The 27,936-nt window shown below is 44.0% G+C and overlaps 2 protein-coding genes across 5 annotated transcripts in view; one reads left to right on the top strand and one right to left on the bottom strand.

The window, feature by feature from the left end:
- POC5 (POC5 centriolar protein) overlaps positions 1-7,954 on the top strand; it is a 35,622-nt gene extending 27,668 nt beyond the window's left edge. For 3 of the 4 annotated variants that reach the window (XM_058565273.1, XM_058565371.1, XM_058565172.1), the window contains 3 exons: positions 302-576; positions 4,067-4,243; positions 7,591-7,954. In XM_058565273.1, the coding sequence (XP_058421256.1) occupies positions 302-576; positions 4,067-4,243; positions 7,591-7,734 (596 nt within the window). In that variant the 3' untranslated portion in view covers positions 7,735-7,954. The remainder of the gene's footprint in view (positions 1-301; positions 577-4,066; positions 4,244-7,590) is intronic. The other variant, XM_058565328.1, reaches the window with a different exon arrangement.
- Positions 7,955-9,376: 1,422 nt separating this feature from the next.
- The window catches only part of ANKDD1B (ankyrin repeat and death domain containing 1B), a 57,280-nt gene continuing 38,720 nt past the window's right edge, over positions 9,377-27,936 (bottom strand). The window contains 7 exon segments of the mRNA XM_058551481.1: positions 9,377-10,852; positions 12,780-12,911; positions 15,172-15,373; positions 18,728-18,823; positions 22,742-22,840; positions 26,056-26,129; positions 27,157-27,220. Of these exon segments, the coding sequence (XP_058407464.1) occupies positions 10,791-10,852; positions 12,780-12,911; positions 15,172-15,373; positions 18,728-18,823; positions 22,742-22,840; positions 26,056-26,129; positions 27,157-27,220 (729 nt within the window). The 3' untranslated portion in view covers positions 9,377-10,790.

The following is a 27,936-nucleotide window of genomic DNA, read 5'->3' as shown; positions in this document are numbered from 1 at the left end:
CACACCTGACGCAGTGAAGCTCCAGCTGCGCACAGAATGCACCCTCATCTTGTACGCAAGAACAAGGCACCCACTAGCTTGCACACGTTGAAGGAAGTGGTCTGAAGGCTTTCGTGGTTGATGTTGACATTAACCAGTCCATGCTGACGAGCTGTATTAACTGAACGTTGTATCCAGTATGTGACAGATTTCTACATTTTTGTTAGGACCGAGGTTTTGCTATCATGTGTTCTCATTGTGTGGAGGATAAAAGTGATCTTAACTTGAAAGACTTTTAATGGAATTAATTTGTGATTTCTAGGGATAGACTTCGCAAATAGAAAGGAAGAGTATGGTCCTGGTGTTCAAGAGAACGAACCTTCTGCTCCTTTGGATCCTTCGGCTCCTCTGGCGTCCTCAGCGGTTGCACCACCACAGCAGCTGCCGCCAGCAGCCGTGGGAGCGGCCAGTGCTGCTGCTTTTCCCTCTGCTGCTGCCGTGACTCCCGCCAGGACTGCTTCTGCCTCCTCTCTTCACCTTCCTGCTCCTGCTCCCCTTGGTGCTGGACCTACCGCTCCTGCTGCCCCAGAAGAAATGGTTAGTGCGGTGAACGCAGGTGCTGCGTTGGCAAGAGCGTTCCCAACTTGCTTCTATGTTGGGTATTTTGAACTCAGAACATATTTTCTCATGGGAAAAAAAGTCTATATGGTAATTAGGCCAAGCCACAGAAAATATGTAATATACAAAGTGGCTAAAACATTAATATGTAATGAAAATAAAACCTGAAATTTCTATTACAGTAGTAGTAATTAACACAAAAAATAAAGAAGTTTTCCATTTTACATTTTTCAAAAGCTATTCAGGAAAAATAGATTTAATTTGAGAAAGAGTTGATGACAGCCTTTCTTTTTAATTTTAAAGGAAGCTAGTGGGTATTTTCAAGGGCTTAGGAGTTTAATGGCTCTTTGTATATTTTCTGTTCCACTACAACTTTCCCTTTTCCTGGATGCAGATGTCTCTAATATTAACACAACACTGGTGACTGCATCTTGATTGAGTTAGGTTCTCATTTTTAGTTCATAACTGGAATGAAGATAGGGGTAGTGTTTCCAGAATCACCATTAGAGAAGTGCGTGGATGGGGAGAGGATTGAATGGGGTGGAGCATGTTTGTGTGAGAATTTGTCTGCAGTGGAATTAATCAAGCAGTTGATACAGACAAAGCACATCACAGTTCTGACTCCAGTTCCTGTTGTGAAACTCGTGTTCTTCAGATAGCGTTTCTCCGAAGTTAAGGGCATAGGGAGACAAGCCAAGCTTATCAGACTCACCTCTGCAGGGGTTTTTTTTTAAACTCTCTACCCTTCCTTGACTCTGGCACAAAGGCACGGATAGTTCTATAAAAGTCCTAAGATGATTCTGATTTGCTTGTTGCCCTCTTCTCCCCACCCCAGCCACTTATATGAGAGGGAAGAAGATGGCAAAACAGGTTTTCGGTCTTACACTTTCACTGGCAGGCCATCAGAAGGTGCCATTGCTCTAAGCAGCTCTCTGCAGCGAAGGGAGGCATTGAGCCCACTAGACAATGGGTCATCTGTAGTATTCCAGCTGACTTGAATTTCTGCCTTTTGGGAATTACTCACTTGGGGGAAAAATATGTTGAGATCTGCTATTTATCATGTTTGCTCTTGATTCAAAGAGGTTGAAAACAAATATGGCTGTTAAGAAAAATTTCAGTCTGTGAGGGAGTTTTGACTGAGAAATAAGACACTAAAATTCAACCCTGACATAAGTTCAGCTGTATTTATTTTTCGTGATTGCACATTTTGAAGTGTGATCCTATACCGATGATCTGCTTTAAATAAAACACAGTGTTTATTTATATTTCTGGTTTGTCATTCATGTTGCATATTCAGACAACATACATAGAGCTAGATTTTTCAAAATTCCCTTCTTAAAATATGACTACACCATTTGTACATCTGCATTTATAGGTAAATCTGAAAATGCACAGGAAGAAGTAAATGAATGAGTGTGCTTACCACCTTCTTTGTTACTAACTTTTGAAAACAATTTGATCCCCTGAGATAATTTTGAAGTCTTTGAAACCTGAAAAACCAATATTGTGTAGACAGCCGTTATTCCCCTGGCCCCTCCAACCACATCCTACTCCTTCAGAAACAGAAGCACATTCAGCCTCATTCACACAGTACAGCCTTCAGGGCTGGGGAGAAAGGAGCGCACAAGGGAGTCAGTCTGTAAGTGTGATGCTAGTTTCTTCCTTCCTTACATAATTACAGTACTCACATTCACCTCAAATACGTCTTCCTGTTTTTAAAAAGAACCGTAATAACAAAAGTAGAAACAAACACATTAGTTGGATAACTTACCTAATGTGAAACCATCATCGTTGGGAACAAGAAAAGAAGAGAGATTTGTGATCCAGGCCTGCTTTTCCTTCTCTTCGTTTTAATCGCAGAGGCTTCCTGTGAACATTCAAACCTTGTCCAGTCTTCTCTGTATTTCCAGTACCTAAAAGGAGGTGTGTGTAGAAAGTCCACTGCAGAGAACTGGGACACGAATAACTGAAGGAGTATTACCATTCTAGTGAAGTAATGTCCTCACCTGTAAAGTTCTTTCCTTTCTGCAGACATCCTCAGTGTGTGAAACAAAACAACAGGATTTCATGGTGGGAAACATTGTTCAAAAAATATAGTAGGCAGTTAGACAGCCAAATATATTGCAGTTCACAAGATTAAACAATAGATGGCACTTTTCTCTTTTTTTTAACTCCAGTTGGAATCATTGAGGGGTTTTAGTTGGATATTTAAGCTGTTTAGTGACGTTTCTCTTCTAACTTTCCTCTTCATCTGCATGCAGAGTGAAAGGGTATCATTAGGCGGTTGGTGCTGCTTTTCTCATTTTATAAATGAGGAAATTGAGGCTTAGAGAGAGTGAGTAACTGGCCCGTGGCCACAAGTAACAGACGTGGAATTCAGAGTGTGACCGTCTGGCTTCAGAGGCCTGTGCTCTTAACCAGTAATTTATATTGTCTTCACGTCAAACAGAAAGATACAAATATTGGGTGTTTCAAATAATGTCTGTTCCCTTTTTTTTCTTCTTCTTCCTTTTGATTTTTGCCCAGCTAATGTAATTATTAATTGGCAGTGAAATAAAATGAGTACACATATGCATTAATTCTGATGTGAATATATTCCTTCTGGAGTATCACCCACCAGTAAGCAACAAAACCTGTAAATTCAAGCTGACATTACCTTTTGATAGGATCATCCCATTTTTTGCAATATATTCTACAGAAATAACTCTAAAAAGGGAAGGCCTTTTTAACAAAAATTTGCTATATATAATGGGAAAAGAACTGAGACAGATAAACTGTAGTTTGTTGGTATAAACACCTCTCATTAAAAATTGTAGTAGGTCTCTGCATTCATGAGAAAAAGTGATAAGAAAAAAGCTGCAGGACACCAAAATATATGTGTAGTGATAATATTAATTATGCATAAGGATCAAAAGTTCATAAAGCAGACTAATGGTTGCTAAGGTGAGGGCTGCTGGGGGCAGGGAGAGGGGTGTGACTCTGATGGGTCGCATGAGGGAGGTCTTTGTGGTGATGGAACAGTGCAGTGATAGTTTCAGGAATCCTCACCTGCGATACAGTGACAGATGTTACACCCAGGTGTTAGACCAGTGTCAGCTTCCTGGTTTTGATATTGTAATTATACTATGATTGTGTAAGTTGTAATCATTGTGGGAAACTGGTAAGAATACACAGGACCTCTCTATGCTATCTGTGCCACTGCCTATGATTCTATATTTATTTCAGAATAAAAACTTTTTAAAAGTTCATAAAATCCTATAAAATTTATCTACCAAAGTTAAAGGGGTGTTTGAGGGTGCTTGGTTTTATGTTTTGCGTTTTGTCTTATTGTTTTAAATTTATTTTTTCCATGTTAAAGTTGGTTGAATATACAATTAAGAGCCTGTGCATTTTCTTCATAAGTTATAGAGCCAAAGTACTGTAAATTTTTTGAGGATTTCCTACCAACTGGATCTCTGTCTGTTTTTAGTACGTGCCCAGGGTTGTGACCTCCGCACAGCAGAAAGCTGGAAGGACAATTACAGCCCGGATCACAGGGAGATGTGATTTTGCTTCAAAAAATAGAATTAGTAGCAGTTTAGCTATAATGGGAGTTTCTCCTCCCATGAGCTCAGTCGTTGTGGAAAAACATCATCCAGTCACTGTGGTGAGTCCACATTTGATGACCTTTGTGAAAAAGTCTTTTTCTTGAGTGTTTGTAGACTAATAAACACTTAAATGACATGTTGAGGAGAAGATCAGAATCCATGATGCCTGGTACTTGTTCTGCCTTTTACTGTTGTGGTTTTCATATGCTTATGTGATTATCACACCTGCTCTGAATCTGCCTCTCCTCTTTTAGGAAATTAATTTCAGAAACATTGTTTCTTCTCTGTAAAAATTATCAAATATAAAAAGTAATCCAGTGTGTTAGTGGTCAAAAGGTTAAAATATATAAATGATTTCTCATTAATTTAAAAAAGAGACAAAAACTGTTTACTCGTTAACTAGCTGTTCATGTAGCAGATTTTTGATTACAAGAAACACTTCCCTACTTTTATGGTTTTTAATTTTTTTTTAAGTCTCCTCCCCCTTTTTTAAATACAATTACCAGCATATTTCTAGTTTGGGAAAAAATTCAGATTGCAATAAATTCATATGCATAAAGGAAAGTGCATGGAATTTAAGCAAAAATAAAAAAGCCTGAGTTAGTGCCTCAATTTTGCTACTTTTTGCTTTGTGATCATACCCAAATCAAGTAAAATATTTGAGCCTCCATTTTCTCTTGTGTAAAATGGGAGTGATAAGGGTCCTGGGGTCATTGTCAGGATTCAGGATTAAATGAGATACTGTGAAAATTAAATGAGAAGTATAAAGGCAGTTCATAAACTGTAAAACCATAAGCAAAATTAACTTAAAAATTACTAGAGAAGAGTACACAAGATACTTCTGTATTATTTATTACAACTGCATGTGAATCAACAATTATCTCAAAGAGTTTATTTTATTTATTTTTTTGGTGAGGAAGATTGGCCCTGAGCTAACATCTGTGCCACTCCTCCTCTACTTTTTGTATATGGGACGCCGCCACAGCATGGCTTGATGAGTGGTGCATAGGTCCACACCCGGGATCCGAACCTGCGAACCCTGGGCCGCCGAAGAGGGGCACGCACACTTAACAACTACACCACTGGGACAGCCCCCCCAAAAAAGTTTAATTTTTAAAATAAGTTATAAGAACACATCCCTAAAGAGAAAAAGGTTGATTTTATTTATTTTTTTTATTGAAGTATAGTTGACATGCAACAAGGATTGATTTTAAGAGAATGCCTTCTATGTAAATTCTCAATGTTAGACAACATTCCTGTCTTCTTCGTATGTCCAAGTATTAGCAAAAAAGATATATGGAATGATTTTAAATCCTTTTCTTTCTGGGTACTAGATGGTTACTAGATGATTAAATCAAGAGAAGCTGGATTGATTGTTTCAGTTCAGCCGTAGGTGAAGTGTGACCGTGGTGAAGTGGACGACTGAGATGGAGACGCCAAGTCCAGATAGAGGACTTGAGGATGGAGGCCTATCCTAGACTTCATAAGTTGGACGGACTCTGAAAGTCCTTAGATGACTTCTCTATATGTTTTTGAACATGTGAGATTAGTTATCAAAAATGAGAAGAAATGAACTCATTTTTATCAGTGTATATTATGTGTAAAGAGGGAGAGACACTGTCCATTTGTAGGATAAAGAAGGCAGGCAAAAAGAGCTCGTGTGCTTATTTTTAATTTAGACAAACTTTTATTATTGTACTAATGGTGGGAATTCACATTTTACAGAAGAAAAAGCAAGGAACTAAAGACTTACAGCCCGTTCCTGATATTTCTCTCCCACACTGCCCTCTGCTTATTCAGCGTGTGCGATACTTCTCCAGTGATTGGCCATGAGTTAGAGCGCCATAAACTGCTTCCATTACCAGCTAATTTGGATCATGTAACAGACACCATGGTGGTCCTCTGTGCCGTTTTTCATTTTATCCCAGGAATCAAGATCTAGAACTACCACAAACAGTTATTCCTAGTAAACCAGTAGTCAGATTGCTGACACGTTAGCCCCATCGCTGGGTAATTGCTTGCTCCTAGCGCTCCTTCACTCTCTGCCAAATCTTGTGATCATGAAACCAGCAGTAATGTGAGTCTGTTTCTACAGTTCGTCTTGCCCATCGTCCCCAAGGAGAAATAGCTCTTTTTGACAGGGTCAGATCAGTTGGTTAGCAACTAAAATTTCATACTAGTTGCAAAAATATCTCCCATTTGTAATGGTTACCCAGTTATTTATGTACAAAGAAATATTTATATAAAATACTTTAAGAAAGGAGGTTATTCTTCCATTTCTTTAAAGAGTAACTCATATTCTTAAAGCAGAGTATGACATGAGGGCCTTTTTTTAAGAGGTTTAATTCTTTTTTTTTAAGCAAATGCTGTATCATAGAGTTTTTGAAATACATAGTGAATGTTCTGATAAAATATATATAATTTTTCTTGTATTTTAAGATGACTTTCCTAAGTGGAAGACCCTAATAGGAATCTACATGTAGTGGTCAATGACACGGACTGAGAGCTCACTGGATAACACAGCCCGCCGCTGCCTACCAAGAAGCTGTATGGCGTGTGGTATAGGAAAGCCTGTACATAGCACACGTGTAGACAGGCAGCATGTACTTATGTACATATGTGTACTTGTACGTATTACACGTAACGATGACATCAGCTGTGCCCTGACTTCAGAGCTTCAATGCTCGTGTCCAAGATGTTTCCCTGAGCTCTGAGTAGTGTGCTTCCCCTCCTCAACATGTGTTCTCAACATAGTTACTTCCTTGTTTAGCAAGTTGTGGTCCATATTAAGGGAGCACCAGGCCTCTGGGAAGACCTCCTCTTGTGTGGCTGTAAAGGGCTGAGTCAGCTCCCAGGTGAACCACGTGAAACATGAGGGACCTGCTTTACTCCAGTTTGAAGCAAGGACCAGACTGGATTCCTCAGGGCTTCCCCCATGTTCCCCGGATTGGGCTCCATGTATTAACAGTCAGATATAGGGAGGAGAAAGATGAATGGAAGGAGGGGAAGGTGTGGAGCTAACCCTTCCTCCAACCACCACCAAGTCTCTTTCTGTACTTAGCTTCTGTAGACATTACAAGATTCCACTTGAGTCCTCTGAGGAATGCCCCCCGTGGCTCTCTTGTGAGCCTCTGGGCTAAGGCTCTGATGTCCAGTTGTGGGTTCTGAGGGCACCAGTCTAACTAGGCGTGGGGCCTTACGGAAGAGGACCAGATCAGTGTAACCAGGCGTGGGGCCTTACGGAAGAGGACCATGTCTTATTTGTTTAACGGCTACTTCACCCAACTTGTTGCTCATATCTCCTGGATGCTTAACACATGTTTTTTGGGTGAAATTATAGATGATGAAATGATATTTAATATGTGTAATTTTATGGGATTATTAAAGCAGATTTTTATCTTTTCAGCAAACCATTCCTCAAGCCGCTGCAGCAAAATATCCCCGGACGATTCATCCTGAAAGTGGTCCCTCAGCTTCCAGATCTCTCGGAGCCAGACCAGCTCACACCCAGCCTCTCACAAGTGCTCCCTCCATAAAAGTGGTTGACTAAGACGGGCGTGTTCACATCGCGGGCTTCCTTCCTCTGCTTTTACCAAGGATTAAAGCCTTTAGTTTTTAAATTTTCCATATATTCTTAGAACACCATGGATACATCATGTTCATCTTTTCAAAATTACAAGAGACTTTTCCATCCTTTGTGACTATATGTAGGATTATTTTAATGTTATTTTTTTATTTAAGCAATTAAGTAAAATTTTTTTAAAAAGAGACTGGACTTTATTTTTTTTAACGGGTTCAGCCTGCCCGTGATTACATCATCAAAGTGTATAAATCCAGTTTTCTCTACATTCCACAGGCTAAATCACTTCCAATGTTACCAAATAAACTTTGAGAGAGAACTTTACTAAAAAAATTATTAAAACTAATAGAAACTAAGGTATTTTTATTTTAAAATTACAAAGATAAAGACCAAGAGTAATAATGATATTTTATCACAAAGTTCTTTGTGACTTTAGTGTATTAGTCATCATGTTTTCAGGACTCTAGCAATTAAAAATTAGGGGGAAATGGCAACACCTATGAATATTTTTTAATGTTAAAAGGGAAAAAAATGTTTACTGACACAAAAAAGTTACAGAAACATCAAAAGGAAATTTCCTATTAGAATGTGATCCTATCTGTGATGTTCTTTCTTGCCTTTTTTGAAACTACAGCACTGAACCTGCAGCATTCTCTCTGAGCATCCAAGCATTGTCTTGTGGTGTGTAGCCCTGGGCAGCTCAGCTAACCTTTCAGGCCTGGGCAGAGGCTTTTCAATGGCTGACCAATAGGAAGATACCATATGGGCAAAACTGACTTAGGAGAACAAGATCAGGCTTCGAATGGTTTTATGCTGCCTGAATGGGTTATCTTGGGCCAGACACATAATTTAAATGCATCTCAGGATCCTCATCTGTGAAACAATGAGATCTGCCTACCCTGCCTATTACACAAACTACTTATGGGTTACATAAAAACAAGTAGATTCTGAAGAATCCGTCTAGGGCCTCAGTTTCCATATCTTTAACAGAAGTGGATAGACTTAATAACCTGAGCCTCTTCCAATGTGCACATGATCTAGCTCTATGCTCCAACTTTATTACAGGAAGTAGATTTTCTTAACTGCCTCACATGGTTTCATTAACAGGACATCAGAAAATAAATGTGAGGTAGGGAAATATGTATCCCATTTTCTCAATGGGCACACCAAGGCTTTTCTGAATTAGAGAAGTGTCTGGCCATGTCTTAAACAGTACTAGATCCTTCTTATGGAGCACTTGTTCTGGGTTCTGGCCCAGCTACCACTGTGGCAAACAGCTCCTCGTGGGTTTCAACAAGCACAAACCAACAGCACCTAATCTCGTGCTGTCCATACTGCTTCCCTACCCATCCGAGAGAGTAACAAGGGACCACAGCCTCCGCTTGGAGCCCACTCATATGCAGCAGGAATTAACACCCCATTGGGTGAACACGTCAGTTCTTCCTTTCTCCCCTGTATGCGTTGTCCTGAGGTGCACTAGTCCATCCCATCTCTCAGAAGAGAGTACCCTCAAAGTCAGATGATCCGTGTGCTTGATACCAGGTGGTGGCCAGTTTGGTTATTCACCTGGGTCTTGGCTCTCCCTCCCCCATCCCACTCCCCTTTTCCTTCACTCCTGCTTCCCTGGATTTGCACTCCTGAAAAAAGCAGTTGCTCATAAACGTTAGTCTCAGGCTCTGCTTTTTGAGGAACCTAGATGACAACTAGGAATGGTTTTCAATACCAAAGCCATAACCATATGGACAAACCAAAGTAAATATTATGAATATTGTGATTAAGAATATTTAGCATCTTTTTAAGCCTTATCTAAGCTCTAGAAATTGCATATTGTCCAAAGCACCAAGTAGTTAGTGTTAGCCTGAGTTAAATTCAACAACTGAAACACTTTATACAGTAAGAGTAGGCGTTCACAAGGAGTAGCAAGATCAGTGGAAAGGGCCTTACTGAAGAACAGATGGGGATGCGACTTTTCACTCAATACCTTTCCTAAAGTCTTTCTGGAATCGTGTGAACATATTACCTATTTCAAATGTTCATAACATTCAGTGGGCCATTTATAGTCAGCGTGAGACAAAGGTGTAGGACTATAAATTCATGATAGAATAACTGGACTGAAATCACTCGTGACTTTATTTCTGGCCTTAGAGACTCAGTCAGAATTTGAGAATGGAGAGCCTTCAATTATAATGAATAGGTGCACATAAACTGATATAAATTGATACTTCACATTTCATAACTTTTTCAGATTACAAAAATAATGCATGTTCATTGTGAAAAAAAACTGGGAAGTACCAAAACGTTAAAAATAAAAGTACCAAAAATAAAAATCACCTGTACTTACATCACCAAGCGATAAGAAACATTGTTGTACAAACTTCCAGTTTTTTCTAAGTAATACATTACACGTGTGTTATTTAAAGCCAACAGTGACTATAAATTTCCAAAGCCAGTTTCTCTTACAAGAGAAATAACTACCAGTTAATGATTTCAAGGCTGTGGGCATGAGGTTAGGCGTTTCACGGGCATGCTCCCTTCATTCTCTCCTCAAAGCTGTGCAAGAGAGACACATTTCCCCCAATTTATAGAGCAGGAAACTGAAGAGCTGGGAATTTGAATTTAGCATGTCCAAAGGCTCACAGCTTAAAAGTGGCAACACCATGATTCAAAACCAGGTCTGTCTATGCTAAACCTTAGTTTTCTCCATATACCATGATGCTGCTCCCACCATCATATTTTTTTTAAAACATGTACAAAACTAGGCCTAGATTATGCTACCACATATGTTGCATCAAATGACAGAAATGGGAAAATCATACAATTTGCCTTAAGTAAAAACCAAAAAAAGTTTTGAATTTTCATTTCAGTGGTTGGAAAGTATATCATTTTTCATCTGTTAGAGGATCCCGTCACCACCATCTTCTTAGTTGAAAGGAAAATCAATACCACTGCTGGAAGAATTTTATGGCACAGAATTTAAAAGGACTGAATGCTGAGTGGAAAATCATTAAGACCGTTTCTTCAGGCATTTATGAAACTGCACATTTCTTGGGCCTCGAATCAGTTTCGCTTTTGAATTGACGGATCTTTTCTGGAAAAAACAGGATAACGTTTGTTATTAATAGCTAAAACGTTCATCAAGCACTTGCCGTGTGCCAGGCACCATTCTTCACTTTGTCCCACAACAGCCCTTTGACACAGAACTTTCCTAGTTAATACACGGGAACACCGGCATCAGCGCTGGAGGTCAGATACAAGCCAGCACAGTCTTGCCCCGAAGCACACACCCTCACCACTGAGTGGACTGCCTCCTGGTCTTCCCGGAGAGTTCCTGTGAATATTCTCTCTTAGGAACAAAGGCATTTAAAGTTGAGGGAACCAGCCCAGTGCTATGAGGATAATGTCATGGAAGGCAGGCATCATCCAGGCACTAGTCCTTGTATTGGCATCAGAGAAAATAATGGCTGATGTCCCTATATTTTGCTTGAGTGGTTATTACATGAGAGTTATAACACCACCTAATTTACGGGTAAGTTTTCAAATCATCTTCCCTGACAAGATGGTCTTTGGCAGAGTGATTTTCAGCAGTAATCTCAGCTGGCAAAGTAATAGCCTGTCCACTCTTTTCTCTCAACCTAGAGATAACATTTTCAAATACACTAACTTGCAGAGTTTCCCAACAGGGGCAAAACGGCATTTTGAGCAAGACAATTCTTGGTTGTAAAGAATTATCCTATAACCTTATGAGATGGTTTAGCACTCCTGCCCTCCTCTCACCTTCCCCAGAACCCACCCCATACATACATGTAAACAAAAATACAGTCAAGCACTGAATAACAATGGTGGTCTCATAAGATTAGTCCCATAGAGCCTACTCTGGTACAGTAGGCTAGACCATCTAGGTTTATGTAAGTACTGTAGGGGAGGAAGAAATTTTCCTCTACTCTTCTGGGTTCTTCTGGCTGGTCTAAGAATTAAATTAACAAGAGACAGATTAACAAGAGAAAAACAAAAGTTTAGTCACATGTATACATGGTAGAAACCCAGGAAAACCAAGTAACTTGCAAAAATGATGGCCCAAGCCGTCACCTTAATTACCATCCTCAGCTAAAGACCAAGGAAGATGTTGGGGGTGGGGAGAGTCAGGGACTTCAAAGGGAAGGAAGGCAATTCACAGGTAGGTGAAAAGGAGCAAACATTTGGAAAACAAGTGTTTTGCCACACAGAAACAGAAGAACACAGAGGGGAGCCCAACAAACAGGCTTCTCTAGGTTCCTCCCTGTCTATCCCCTGGTTCATGTTGTGCTAAGATGACAGCTCACTTCCCGAGACAGGATTTTTTATCTGAATTCTTTTAGGCAGTTAAGGGGGAGGTAACAAGAAAAACTTCTTGAGTCTTTTGTTTCTTAAAAATAATCAGCCTAGGGGCCAGCCCAGTGGCGCCAACGGTTAAGTGCGCGTGCTCTGCTGCGGCAGCCTGGGGATCGCTGATTTGGATCCCGGGCGTGCACTGACGCACCACCTGTTAAGCCATGCTGTGGTGGCATCCCATATAAAGTGGAGGAAGATGGGCATGGATGTTAGCCCAGGGCCAGTCTTCCTCAGCAAAAGAGAGGAGGATTGGCAGATGTTAGCTCAGGGCCGATCCTCCTCACAAAAAAAATAATAATCAGCCTAAAATAATCCTTACATTAAAGAGACATTTTGGGGTGGCAAATTTTGTTCCCCTTCAGTACACTCTATGATGTTCGCACAACAAAATCCCCTAACAACACATTTCTCAGAACCTATCCCCGTAGGTAAGCGACACAGGACTGCACTCCTATACTTTTTCAAATGCCCAGCAGGGGGATGGAAATGGGAGCAGCACTGACGGAGTCACTCGGCGACACATTCTCTAGGAGCCACGGCTAACACCAGCTGGGACTGCTGCTGGTCAAGGGTAGTTCTATTTCTGTTGACTTTCCCAACCATTTTAAGAGAGGCGGGGTTTCTATCTGCTGCAAACTGTCACTCACCAGCTAGTTCTGGGAAGCCTGCACGTACCAGCCCCTCGCACAGGTGCCTCACCGGCGCGGCCTGTGTCATCAGGGTCCCGTGCAGCCAGATGAGCAGAGCCCTGTGGCTGTGTTCACGGAAGCTCTCCTTTCCTGCGCCAAGCACAAAAGGTCAGAGGTGAACACCACATGCTGGAGTCACCTTACCGTAACCTCGATTCTAACTGAATCTTCTCTATGAGTAGTTGCAAGTTCATTCCTCTTCTGATGGCTACTGGATAAAAAGCCGAGTAGACGAAAGCCCTTCCAGTTCCCTCCCTGGTGTCTCTTTAGGGTGACCAGAGTTTGGGGTCACTCCAGCACTCGTCATGCCCCTGCTGTGCCTGACACGACCAACGGAGCGGATAAGAGACTTAATAGCCACGTCCCTGCCCGGCAGTAAGAGACAGTCTTGATGAAATGTGAAGCTTTTCTTCAGGTGGTACTGCTCGAGACCAGTGCTTCTCAAACTTAAAGTGCATATTTCACCTGGGGATCTTGTTACAAGGCAGACTCTGAGTCAGGGGTCTGCAGTGAGGATGCGCAGGCCTGAGACGCTCCCGCTCCTGTGGTTGCTGCTGCCGCCCATTAACCACACTCTGAGCAGCAAGCGTGTCTCATCCTGCCACTCCAGTTTCGGACGGCAGTCTGCATCCCCGGGCCAGGACTATTCACAGGGCAAATGTTCACTGGACACCTAACCCCTGAGAGGTGGTGCTGGGGGTGCTGGGGTATGGAGACAGGACGCCATCGTCACTCTCGACAGGAGCTCACATGACAAACACACGACAGGCTCCCGGCTCCACGGAGTGTGTGCAGGAGCAGACAGATGCCAGGACAAGGAGGGTCTGAGCTCTGGGGAGGAAGCTGGCTGGACAGACTGTTGGAGGGGTAGGTGTTTCAGGGAGAGCGAACTGCAAGCACAAAGAACGCACTCCTCGGTGAATCCAGTTCCTTCCCTAATTTGCCAAACTAATTTTTCTTAAATGCCATCATCAATGTGTCACTCCTTTGCTCAAAAGGTCACAAACTCCCCAGGGCCAGCAGCATTACCCTGGCTACAATATAATCGGACTGTGAATATTCCTGTTATCATGCCAACTAGACAATAAACTCCATCAACGATAAACTCGAACCACGGCTTATGGAGCTGATGTCTCCCTCGTGGCCCACTAACCACTCTGGGCCCTCCGTAATGTGGGACCGAACCACTTGAAAATCCTCCTTGTCCTGAGGGCAAGGACTCTGAAGGTATACCATAATTCCAAATCATTTCTTTAGCTCAAGAGAGATTTCCAGAAGACAACTCAATTTTCATAAAGACGTCACAGAACAACACTATATGCCTAATTAGCAACAAAGGAGAAATATTAATAATAAAAAGAAATCTTTTCAGAAACTGTAGTCAATATTCAACGTTTTCAATGCATTAGCTTCCATTTTTTCACATTAAAATGTATCCTTAGAATTAGCAACAAAAAGTACCATAATTCACTTGTGTATGGTAAGGAGCATGCGCTCGCAGGCTATGGTTCTGCCATCTACGATTCCCAGCAACTGATAATGTGAATCAACCCCTGAGCGTGGGACTCGCTCCCATCTCATGACATCCACGCAAGGAGAGTGCTCTGAAGAGAAAGCTTTGCCAAGAAAATTGTTTGCTTCTTTGTTTGTAAAGCTAATAAGTTGATTAATGCGAAACCAACTTTCTATATTTCCTAGGTTTTGGCCAAATCATAAAAAAGCAAAGCTCAGGACTCCAGCTGACTGACCTCACTGACTGACAGCTGGAGTCTGGCTGAAGTGATTCCATGGCTTGGAATCCTCTAACCGAGACGGCCCTGAGTCTGCAGCCCACAGCCCACGTGTCTCTCATGAGACAGCCAGTCTCGCCCAAGGCCGTGTCCTACGAGAACCCCTTACCCCGGACCTGGTTTAAGGGATTCCTCCTGGAGTGGAAGCCCTAAACAGTGAGCCTTTTGTTAGGGAATAAACCCATTCACCCCAGGACAATCTCAAGGAACACCAGAAATCAAGTTGGTTTCCCAGTGACAAGCCAACTCTTAAATCCTTGCTTCCTTGGTGCCCATTCAGTTGGGAACCTTAATTTTCTTCTAGGCTAAATGCCATCTTTTCAATATGGCTCAATGAAAGTAATCACCCTTTGCAAACTTCAGTTTACTGCAGGTTCCCACAAGTGGTCACGATCTGGAGAGTCCCCAGTCACATTTGTGGACCTCAGCTAACTGTCCCCTTCTCTTGCAGTCTGCCGCTTATTGTGAGCACAGGGCACTTAACTGGAAGACCTGCCACAGGTAGAGTTGCTGTTCCTAATGTTGACGCCGCCAGCCCACATCATCTGGGCAGCTCTCACCTAACCACTGCTCCTCGATGGCTCTGATCTGGTCTTCGGTAAAGTTCCACGATCGGGCCAACCTCTGCCACTCGTTGGCCTTCAGCTGACGGTAAGCCAGGTTCCAGAGGAGACTGCGAATGTGTCTGGTCTCCAGACTGTGATCTTGCTTGAATGTCAGAGGAAAGCTGGTTGATGGGTCCCTGATGTTCTCGCCACGCTCCTAAATTGAAAGTAATGGTATCAGACGATTTCAGACATTTTCTGCTTATTGCCTTACTTCAGAGTCTATATATATACATATATACATTTTTTTTCAGACATAACTGGTAAGGTGATAACCGAGACTATGTTTTCAATGTTACTTGTCACTGGGTCAGTTTTTGTCATTCAAGTGGAGACAAATGTCTGAGATAAAGAGCTCAAGAACTGCTCATCTGAGTCAGGAAATGTGGAGGATTTTGCCAAGCTGTGCCCCAGGCTTCTACCCCAGCCTGCTGATCCATAGTTGCCCACCCCAAAAGAAACAGAGGGCCTGCCTTGGCCAAGGAAATGTCACAAGAGCAAATGTGTCTTTAACAGTCTATCAACTCATCTCCCCTTCTTCTTCTGGGTGTTTGATGTTCTCACAGCAAATTTTCAGTGGGGCCCCGAATGGCTTACATGACTCCACAGGGGGTCCCTCCCTTCATCCAGCTCTCTGGCAGCTGTGAGGGTTGCAAACTAGGAGCCTAACTCTGGGGACCCCGGGAGCAGAGAGGACAAGAGTCCATATCGCTTTGTTTCAAGCCACTGCAGACAGGCTCAGCCCAACAGCACCGCGCCTGGTTTGATGTCTCATTTTCTGACTTTCCAAAGGTTCCTTTTGTCCCTTCTGCAGAATTCACCAGAATCCTGCAGAATCCAACCAAAAAGCTGGGGAAAATCTCCAAGTGGAAGCAGGTGTCACGGTTTCCTAGCGCTGCAGTTGTCACGCATACGCAGGTGTCACGGTTTCCTAGCACTGCAGCTGTCACGCATACGCCATCAGGGTTGGAGATAAGCCCCCTCCAGGAGGCTGCAAAGGGGTGGAGGACAAGCAGCACGCACAGCCCACCAGGAGGTTAGGGGCTCCCCGTCAGTTCTCACCCTTCTTACACCGAGTGACTTCTATGTTTGTCTTCCATTGAAATAAAAGTGAATCTTAACGGACGATACTCTGAACAGCAAAACGAGAGTCAATGCTGGGGCAAGAAGTGGACTAAAAAGTATATGGGAAAAAAAAAGTGTATGGGGACCTGGTTTTCAAAACCTATGAGCACACGGTGGGGCTTGCGCCTCAGCTCCAGTCGCAGGTCAGCCTGAACCCTGCACAGCATCAGCAATCTCCTCTGGGAAGGTCTACAGACTCCTGGGAAGCTTGGCCATTGAGAAGGGCAGACCTTTCGCTAGCATCTGGACTTTGTGGACAGAATGGAATAGGAAGGGGACATGTGAATTATCCATAATTGCTTTAGAGACTGGACAATGCAGAGTCTTCTCCACCCTAGGCTCAGCTTTCCTCCCACAGGGCCTCCTCCCAGGAGGAGGATTCCTCCCAGGGAATCCCAAAAGGGTAAGGCTGAGAGTGCAGGAACCAATAAATTTGCGAGCCACGTGCATTTCACTTTTTCCTTTTCCCCTCATTCCATCTCCCGAAACAATGATGAATCCAACAAGATCAAAACCCCAACACCACAAAGCAAGGGGAGGAGCGCAAAGAGCCTCTGCCTTCCCCTGTGCTCTACAGCACTTTTCTTTCTTTAAGAAACCTGCAGGCTTTGTGCATTCCAGGGTTGGGCTGGGCGGTCCTTCAGGCTTCCAGAGGAAAGGGCCGAGGATGCAGAAAGCCCAGGTCCTTTTCAACAGTCAGTGGAAGCATGAATAGCTTGTCCGCCCAAGCACTGAACTATCTGCAGGAGTCACATGAGCCAGAGCTGGTGGAAATTGAAATAGCATAAGCCAGATTTTAGGAAGCTCCCATTCGCCTCTGAACCATTGAATTTAGTGATGGATGACTGCATAGTTAGGTAGATGGGTAAATGGATAGAAAAGAGGAAATTTCAATCATCTCTTTAACCGTTTTTAGGAACCATTTTATACTAGGTCAATATAAATGCAATAACAAAGAGAATTTTGAATAATAAATAATAACAAATGCATTTGGCAAAAAAAAAAAATTTAAGGGTATATATTAAAAACAAGTCTTCCTCCCACGCCAGACCTCAGGTTCCCAGTCGTCACCGGGTAACATCTCTTACCTTTTCTGGAGTCTACTTCAGCTATGTTTATGCATTATATATGATTTTCAAAGTTCATCGAACTCACATCTTAAAGATTTGTTAGGAAAGAGGGCTTATTCATTTGGTGGAACAGTAATTTATTCTCATCTAGGAAGGCAGAATCTAAAAACGCTAACAGGCATTAAACATGAAACCAACGAATATTTCTATTTTTAAAGAAAATGTAGAAACAATTTAAAGAGCAAAAGAAAAGGGGGAACTTGGGAAAGTTATCTTCAATAAAATACAGTGATGATCTAAGAAAATGAGAATGAGGCCAAGACAAAGAGTAAGAGAAAAAAGCAGAAGGAACAACAGAAAACAAAAGAGGAGAAAGAGGAAGGAGAGAGATTCAACAGAGAAAAATGTCACAAAATGTTGTCACAAAAATGTTGTTTTGTTTTGTTTCACAGGCAAATAAGAAAAGCTCAAGGAGGATGGTGTGGCCTTTAAAATGACCCACATGTAGCAGGACTACTGGGCCAGTTAAACAGGATTGTGAGCAAGGAGGCAAATCAAAGCATTTCGCCTTCAGGATTTAAGGGAAATTTCCAAGGATTGACAAATTGGACAGCAATCCAAGCTCGAGGCTCCTCAGGGGTAGACACTTGAGAGATTAGGACCTGAATTCTGGCCATTCAGCCTCAGATGGCAACAACACACACCGGAAATGTAGAGTGACGGCTGGTAATGAAATTCCTGCCGGAGGGCACAGACTCGAATCTTGGACAGCAGGGCAGTCTACTGAGAAGCTGTGTGAGTGGCAGCTATCAGAGGAAGGAAGAATGAAAGAAGGCAGAAAGAATGTCTTGGAGACAAGCTGTTTGTGTTCTCAAGATAAATAAGGCTTTCGTGACTGTCACAGAATCTCTGAGGGCTGGAGAGGGAGCATATGGGTATGCTGAAAACTGCAAAACCATAAATATGAACTTCCTTACCACTCATTAGAATGTAGGTCTGGGAGCTTCCAGAAGGGACTATGGCCAAAGACTCTATGACAGGTCATAGCCAGGGAGCCAACCATTGGGGGCAGGCACGTGAGGCCCCTTAAAGCCGACACGGCCTGGGCTGGTTGGCCCAAATGAGCTCTCCACACTTAAGTCCTGACTACTGATGTGGCAAAGGAAGAGGAGGAAGAGGCAGCTGTTCGTCCCAGGAATGGGGCAGCACAGGACAGAGGAACAGCGAGAAAAGAATTACACAGACCCCACACAGCCCCAGAAGAAGACAGGGCTGCAGAATGAGCCCCTTGCTGAGCGGGACTCGTCCCTCCTTACCTCTCTCCAGGCACGGTATCGCTCCGCTTTAATGAGCATGTCCACAACAAGGCTGTGCTTGCTCCTGGAGGCCACGGCCAGGGCTGTCCTCCCTTGCTGAAAGTTAAAAATGAAAGTGTCAGACCGTGTGGCCTCGTGCTTAGGAGCTCTAGCCTTGGAACAAGGGGGCTTGGGCTCAAGTCCTGAAGCTACTGCTTCCTCGCAGGCTGAACTTGGGCCAGCCCTCAGCTTCTCCGGGTCTCCAGGACTACTCCACAGTGCAGTGGGCAGGGGAGAATGTGCTGGCGCACATAAAGGCCTAGGTTGTGCAGGGCACACGGTAACTGTCCAAGATGCTAGATACCGATAGTGTCAGGTCTGTGTCAACTGGGCAGGGGCAGAGTTTGGGCTTAGGGACCCACCATCAACAGGCGATCTTTTACACATGCTCTATCAATAAGAACCCAAACATTTCTCCAAGACCCCCAGGGTCTTCCTGGCTCAGCGCCCTGGGAAGTCCTCAGCAAATAAAGAACATGATCACACATTTTTCTCCTCCGAAGGCTGACTCCACCTGTGATAGAGTCTTCAGTCAGTGTCCCACACCCCTTCCCCCCAACAGCCTTTTCTTCCTTTCTTCTGTTGGAAGAGACTTCCTGATTTTAGCCAGGCACTTTACCACCCGAACATTTCCCTGCCTCCCTTGCACTGAGGTACGTGACTGAAGTTCTGGCCAATGGTATGTAAATGCAAGGGGCACATGCCACTTGTGGGAAGCATCTCTAAAGAGAGGAGGAACAACCTTCTCTTTCCTTTCCCCCTCCTCCTGAGTGGAATGCATGATGGCAGGAGCCTGGACAGCCACCTTAGACCAGGAAGCGGAAGCATGTGTTGAGGAGGGTGAAGTAACAAGACAGAAAAAGGCTGATCTTATTAAGAACAAGTTCAATCATGACGACACTACTAATTCACAGCACAGAATTCAGCTCACTGGACTCTTATCTGGGATTTTTTTCTCTTATATCATACTGCCTCTAACAAAGGGGCGGGGGTTGAAATCTTAACCAAACGGAATGAGCAATGAAAGGCTGTTCTGGACATTATTTGGGGCCTGAGCTGCCTGGAGCCCATATGGTACCTTATACAAATTGCAAAAAGGCACACCTTTCTCAAGACAGACAGAGCTCAAAGCCAGGACACACAGCTTTGCAAGCAGCATCTCTTGATTTTACGCAGTGCATAATCTATACATTTTTTCCCCGAGCAAACAACGGTGGTTCTCATTTGTTTTAAAAATGACCCATGAAGAATTTGCTCAGGGATCTTGAAGATAATTAAAATAAATGATCAAAAATAACCCCAGAAGTTCCAACCTTAGGAACCCATGTTACTATGCTTAGGGATCCAGAAATTATCCCAGTAATCCTCTCCCACGGCTGAGTATTTGCAACAAGTGCAACTCGCGCCAACCCAAATGATCTGAGACCTAGGTGGGCCTGAAAATTAAGGCCGAAAGGAATCAACTTCTAACCAAAAGAGACAGTAATGAAATTAGGAAGAGCTGCATTTCGCAGGCATTTAGCAAGCCTCTAATTGTACGCTCTCTAAATTCTGACTTGTAAAGCCATCTGAATCACCATAATTAGCCTATTTTGGGAAGGCAGCATCCTGAGAGCCCAGTTTTCAAGCTCATAGGAAAACCTTCCGAGGGAGCGTACACTGGCGTGAAACCCAAATACTCCCGCCTGAGGGGGAGGCCCTTGGGAACCTAGCACGACGCCTCCCGCTGAGAGGACAGGTTTCTGGGCAAGTCAAATTTACACCAAACCTTGGCTCCTTTTCCCCATCCAGATCTTAATTCAGTCTTAGAAACAGTCACTTATCTTTGGTAAAAATTATGGGAGTGGGTAGAGAAGGTAGCTTTTATTCATTAATTAAGTATGTACTGGGTGCCAACTATGTGCCAGACCCAAGGAAGAAAGAGGGAAAGGGAAAAGGGAAATCCTGGAAAATCGAATTGCGAATTGCGAGGACCAGTAAACTGCGGTTTTGTTTTGAAAACAAAGTCAAGTTGTAGCATTGACAGTGTTTACTGGAATATCCAGTCCACTAGCACCAGGGCCCAACAGGAATCTCCTGCTAAATGCTACAGACTCTCTACCCACAAGACTGCCCTGGAGGTGTTGAGTGTTAATGAAAAAGAAGCAGCAAGTACAAAAGGACAGCATGGGAGAATACTAAAGCTAAATGATAAGGAAGTTAACGAGCCGCAGCTGGTGGAAGAGGTGGACGTCCGCCTAAGGGAAGGAATTATGGGTGGTGGTGTCTTCCTTCCTTATGCTTTCCTATGTTTTTCAAATTGTCCACAGTGGGCTTGTGTTAATTTTATCATCATAAAAAAATTAATTACACAGAACAGTAAAATAACATATCATACTTCAGACCCCACACAAGTAACACGTGTGATTCTGAAATAGAGTAGGGTGGACGCAAGAGCATGCTGGGAATCCGGGATGCACCAAGCTGACGGGCAGCGTGTGTGACGACAAAGAAGGGAAAAACTGCCAGTTCTCGGAGCAGTCACCTCTGCCAACTGCTGTAGGAAAGCGCTGGACAACCAAGCAGCCAGTGGCCTTCGCTTTGAAGCCTGGCTCTGCCTCTTACTATGTGTGTGACTCTGATATCATCAAAATCTCTCAAATCTTCTCTTGAAGATTTTGACCACCTCAGAGAGAAGTGAGGATTGAAATAAGCTGGTGTGTGGGTACCTAACAGGGCTCCGCACAGCGGTCTCCTGCTTTCACACCTTTCAGGAAAGTTGGAACCTGACGGACACCGTCCCACAACCTCCAATGGCTGAGCCTGCGTTACTGCATCACTTGCAAGAAACAAAGTTGTCTTTCTTTAAAAACAAGTCTATGCAACAGCCAAAAGGTGGAAGCAGCCCAAATGTCCACCCACAGATGAACGGATAAACACAATGTGGCATATACATACAAGGGAATACCATTCAGCCTTCAACACGCTACAGCATGGACGAACCTTGAGGACATTATGCTAAGTGAAATGAGCCAGTCACATAAGGGCAAATACTGTGTGATTCCACTTGTCTGAGGTACCCAGAGCAGTCAAATTCATAGAGACAGAAAGTATATGGGGTTGCCAGCAGCTGAGGGAGGAGGAAGTGAGTAGCTGTTGTTTACTGTTTTGCAAGATGAAAAAGCTCTGGAGAGCAGTTGCATAACAATGTGGATACACTTAGCACTACTGAACTGCATGCTTAAAAACGGTTAAGATGGTACAGTTTATATTATGTATATTTTACAAATATATTTGAAATTTTTTTAATAAATTAAAAAAACAACTTAGACATGTAAGTTTATTCACGGCAGTCTGTTTATAATAGCAAAAGCTTACGGCAACCTAACTGCCCAGCAGTTGAGGACTAAGTAAATTATATGTCCATACCACAGTCTATTACTGTGCTGTATAAAAAGACTGGAGAAACTCTCCATGTGCTAATATAGAATGACGTCCACTTTATATGGGTAAGGGAAACAGCTAAGTGTAGGGCAATGTGCACAGGCATGCCACCACCGTGTAAAGGATGGAGGAATGGAGTAAGAGTATAAGATATTTACGTCTGCTTGTATATGCATAAGGAAACTCTGGAAAGAACAGAAGAAATTTATAATAATGGACACATATGGAAGGGTAGTGTGGGAACCAGACAAACAGGGACAAGGGCGGTGGGAAGTTTTTACCACAAACCTTTACTAATAGTATGTTTTTACTTTTGGACCATGTGAATCCATAATCTTTTCAAAAATTTAATAAATAATTTCAATTTCTAAAATACATTTTATTATTCAGAGTGAGACTCCTTACCGACATATCTCAATCAAAATCGCGATGTTTGCTGACTATCGAGATGCGAGGTTTCTCCAGTGCGTGTCCATTTCACACAAGGCTCACAGCCAACAGGGAGGGCTCAGCAACCACGCCAGCTGAACAGAGTGACATCCATGAAATTACCTTATCGACAACCTTCAGGTCACAGCCGGCCTTCAGCAGGGTTTCCACCAGCTCCACATTTCCAAGATCAGCAGCTACATGCAAAGGAGTTTGCCGTCTCTATCATGGGAAATTGCAAAAATGTAACGCAAGCACGTTAAGGAGGGAAAAAAACTGCATAGTAAAAAGACAAAGGAAGGGAAAGTCGAGGTATCCTATACAGCATAAGGGAAAATAGAGCAGATCACATATTTTTAAATAGGTTCAGGGGACATTCATTGCAGTGTTATTTATAACTGAAAAATTGAAAGGAAGTTACATGTTTAACAAGGAGACTCAGATAAATTATGGTATATCCACACATTGAATCAGTAGGCAAGCATTAAAAATGATTTTTTTTAAATGATTTCAGTATGAAGTACCTAGATAGTCAAGCTCATAGAGACAGAAAGTATAAGGGTGGTTGCCAGGGGCTGGGGGACAGGGAATATGGAGTTATTGTTTAATGAGTCTGGAGTCTCAGCTTGGGAAGATGAAAAAAGTTCTGGAGATGGATGGTAATGATGGCTGCACAACAATATGAACGTATTTAATGCCACTGAACTGTACAGTTAAAAATGGTTAAAATGGTAAATTTTATGTTATGTGATTTTACCACAATAAAAAATGAATTCAAGGATTATTTTTAAAAACAAAAAATGCTTATGATATAACATTAAAACCCTTAGGAAACAACACTATATCTATCTGAGCTCAATTTATACATAAATATTTATATAGACAGAGAAGGAAATACATCAATGATATTAAGAATGATTTTTTTTTTTTTTTTTTGCTGAGGAAGATTTGCCCTGAGCTAACATCCACTGCCAATCTTCCTCTTTTTGTATGTGAGCTGCCACCAGAGCATGGCCACTGACAGACGAGTGGTGTAGGTCCGCGCCCGGGAACCAAACCCAAGCCACTGAAGCGGAGCATGCTAAATTTAACCATTAGGCCATTAGGGCTTGCCCAAGAATGATAATGTCTTGATAGAGAAATTAGAGGTTATTTTTATTGCCTCTTGATGCTTTTCTCTATTTTGTAAATTTCCTACATTATAAAGTATAATGGAGTGCAAGACTTCTAATTTCTTTCTGGAATAATCATTTTCCTATCAAGAGGATGAGAGTGTTTCCAAAGAAACACATAAAAACACAAAAAAATCACCCATCTTAACCTCCCACCTAAAGGAACGCTGACGTGAAGACATTCCTAAAATATTAGGACAGAAAGGAACATTGGTTATGATCTAGCCCAATCCCCCAAACCAGAGAGAGGAAGCAACTTCCCCCTGGCCACACAGCAAGGCAACAGCATCTAGCCCAGGACTCTTCCTACCAGAGCACAGGGCCAACCTGCTTGGGGTGTCAGTATAATTAATATCAAAAAAGCATTTATTAGGGCCGGCCCGGTGGTGCAAGCGGTTAAGTGCGCGCGCTCCGCTGTGGAGGTCCGGGGTTCGCCAGTTCCGATCCCGGGCGCGCATCGACGCACTGCTTGGCAAGCCATGCTGTGGCAGCGTCCCATGTAAAGTGGAGGAAGATGGGCACAGATGTTGGCCCAGGGCCAGTCTTCCTCAGCAAAAAAAGAGGAGGATTGGCATGGATGTTAGCACAGGGCTGATCGCCTCACCAAAAAAAAAAAAAAAAAAGCATTTATTAAAGACACACTTTTGGGTGGCAATGGGGGCTCATTATCCAAGATGTCACAGTTACGCAACAAATCCATCAAAGGTCTATGCCAACACGGAACAGACACAAGTGGAATACATCAGGTACCAACAAAATCCCATCTTGACAATGCTGCTATAAGTCTAGAAGGCAGGAAATGCACCAAAACATTAACAAGAGTTATCTTTGGGGGATTACAAACAAATGGTAAGTTTTTAGATTATTTATGTTCTCTTTTTTTTATACATTGAGTGTATTCCTGGTCTAACAAAAATTGAAATGCTGTAGTCTAGTTCTATAACCAGATGGCAGCCTAACAAACCCTCCTTCTCTGGAGTGGATCTAGCCCACTCAGGTGAAACTGAAACTGCATGGAGCAAAGATTCTGCCCATTAGGAAAGATATGGGGCATTAACATAGTTGAACACATAAGTATATTTAACAACAAGAGGGGTCTTTCCCCCAAACTTTCAGAGAGTAAAAGATGGGGGAGGAAGGTCCCTGGCGGAAGGGAGGGGCAGAAGTGGGGGTGCGTCTCCACTTGGCTGGTGCACAAAAGAGCTCACAGGCGGGAGGTGGAGGGGCCTGCAGAGGTCGGAGCCAGTGCTCTGGGCTCCCCCAGGGAAACTGCGGGGATCCAGTGGGTCAGGACAGGCGCCCAAGGCACCGAGGCTGCTCCCTCACCTGGGGGCACAGCTGAGGCTTCCCGGGAAGAGGCAGCCGGACAGGCGGGAGGATCCGGAGTTCTCACGCCCTCAGGACTCCGGAAGGGCTCCTCTGACCCCCGACAGCTCCTGGAGGAGGGCGGCTCAGGCCGGGGAGCAGGCCCCCATCAGACAGCGCCCACGCCCATCCTCTTTAGTCTCCACCTCAGCATGTCCATGTCCAGCCAGTGAAGGATTCCTTTTACAGGGCATTTGGCTCTGCTCCAGCGAATTGAATTATGGCGTTTGTTTTTGTTTTGCGAGGAAGATCAGCCCTCAGCTAACATCCATTGCCAATCCTCCTCTTTTTTTGCTGAGAAAGATTGGCCCTGGGCTAACATCCATGCCCACCTTCCTCTACTTTATATGGGACGCCGCCACAGCATGGCTTGATAAGCGGTGCATAGGTCCACGCCCGGAATCCGAGCCTGCGAACCCCAGGCCGCCAAAGTGGAGTGCACGCACTTAACCACTACACCACCAGGCCCACCCCTCATGGTGATTTTTTTATTCCAAGAGTCGCTTTGCCTTTGGGCAAATGGAAGACACATTTACCATCTCTAATATAGAAACAAAGTTTCCTTCTTATAGCAGGGGCTCTCTGCCAATTACAACACTTCACCTGGGAGAAGTGGCTTTTGATTTAAAGAGCCTCTGGCAATTTACCTCTGAGCTACTATTTATCTCTCAGAAGTGCAGGGCCTGTTAAATGTGAAGTTGAATAACACACTGGCCGAACCCCAGCTGTGTGCCTAAAAAAGACAAAGTATGTGTGCATGAGTGGGAGTGAGGGTGACAGAAGAAAAAGGATAAAAAAGAGTGTGCATATTCCTCCCAGGAATTTTCAGGGCACCCTGAACTTGATCAAAACTACCCCTAACACGCACTGCGTAGCAATGCTCTGACTCGCCCAGCTTACCTGATTTAGGACGTCAACGCCATGCTGTGCACTCAGTAAGCTGTTCACCACCGTGATGTCGTTGCTGATAACGGCTAAGAAAGAAGTGGCTGCAGAAAGAAGTGAGAATTTCAAACCCAGAAGATTCTGGCTTCATCATTCAGATCAAAAAGCAAATCATTTCAGCAGATGTGTCCGGATAATCTCCCGAGGACCGAGACTGTGCAGCGGGTGCAGGCCCAGAGTCAGTGCCCAGCCATCACCTCCTTCCCAAGGCTGAGCAGCAAACCTGCTCCCCGGTGATCATCCCTTCTAGAACTAGGCATGAGCACCTACAATGGGCCGGGCTCCTTCAGGACGCTAGGGATTCAGTGTGAACTTGGCCCACTCTCAGGAATCTTCCAATCTAGTAAGGTAGGCAAATATTAATTTTTTTTAATCACAAAATAAATATAGAAATTACAAATTGTGATAAGTGCTTTGGAGGAAAAGTAGAGAGTGGTATGAGAGCACATGTTGGGGTGGGGAGAGGGCCGACCTTTCTGGAGGTCAGAAAGGGCTTTCCTGAAGAACTGACATTAGAGCTCAATTATGAAGGATAAGAAAGTATTCAATAGGCTTAACCGCAGGACTTCTCAGAGCCTTCAAAGAGCTCAAGTGCAGTGGGAACAGCCACAAGGAGGACATTCACATTCAGCATGTCCTGAATTGACGTGATCTAGAGCTCTTTCTCCCTAGAGCATGTTGTGGGACTAACGCCCCACTCATCCAGGGGCACTGTTCTCGAGGTCAGCCCTCCCACCTACACAGAGTCCAGCCACAGTGTATTCACCAAGCTCTTGAAGCCTGCTTCCCTTTCCTCCTTGTTCCAGGATAGAACGCCTGTCTTCCAGCCACATGCCATGCTCTTACCCACCTCCATCGTGGGCTTCTTACCCAGCCTGCCAGGCTGCAGGACCCCCCACCACAATCACACACTTACCCTCCTGCTGCCCCACTCCCCCTGCTGCCACTGGCCGGTGGAGGCAAGAGAGAAGGCAACTGAGAGGGAAAAAAAGGAGGAGAGAATACAGTCAAGGCATGAGAGTGAGGTGAGGGGCATCCAGTGGGGAGGAGATGTACAGAGGGAGAGGTGTGCAAGAGCAAGGGCGGGAGACCCAGTGCCAACGTGCAAACAGCTGTTGAGCTGCAAGCAAACAGTAGGGAGAGGTGAGCAAGGGTGAGAGACGAGGACGGGGGGCAGTGGTGCTCCAGCGGGACGGATGATACTAGAGAGGGTGAAGAGGACGGGGGGCAGTGGTGCTCAGTGGAATAGACGATATTAATAAGCAGCAGTGATGTACGTCCCCAGTGGTGTCTACTCTGATTTAAACACTAGGCAATAGCGTTTCATTCACAATAACCCCAGCAGTTAGGTCTTCTACGCCCCACTTCACATGTGAGGCACAGAGAGATTAAACAACCTCCACAAAGCATCGGAGCTAGGAAGCAGCAGAGACAGGATTTGAACCCAGATCTTCCTGACTCCGACAGGGGCACCAGGCTCCTTCCCAGGAGACAAGGGTAGATTGATGGAAGAGAGATGTAGTGAGTTGGCAAGGGTGTACCAGCACACAGAGGAAGAGAGGAGGGGGTAGGGAGGACACCATGGCTGGGTAAGTCAGATTGTCCAAGGGTGGGCAAGAGAAAGGAGAGGCAGACAGGGCTGGAGGGGCACGGTGAGGGGAAGGCTTTCTGTGCAGCCTCTTCTGCTCAGGAAGAAGCTTCTCTCTTGAGGCACTAAGCATGCAAAAAGAGAAAGCATCCCACGTCCCAAGGAAGTGGGCAGTGTCCTTCCTGCTGGGACCACCAGCCTTGCTGGGGCCCAGCCCCTCCTGAGAAACAGGATGCATCCTTGGATGA

Source organism: Diceros bicornis, chromosome 1 (genome assembly GCF_020826845.1).
Source record: "Diceros bicornis minor isolate mBicDic1 chromosome 1, mDicBic1.mat.cur, whole genome shotgun sequence".
NCBI lineage: Eukaryota > Metazoa > Chordata > Mammalia > Perissodactyla > Rhinocerotidae > Diceros > Diceros bicornis.
The sequence above is the reverse complement of the archived record's forward strand: the minus strand, read 5'-3'. Positions and strand labels throughout refer to the sequence as shown.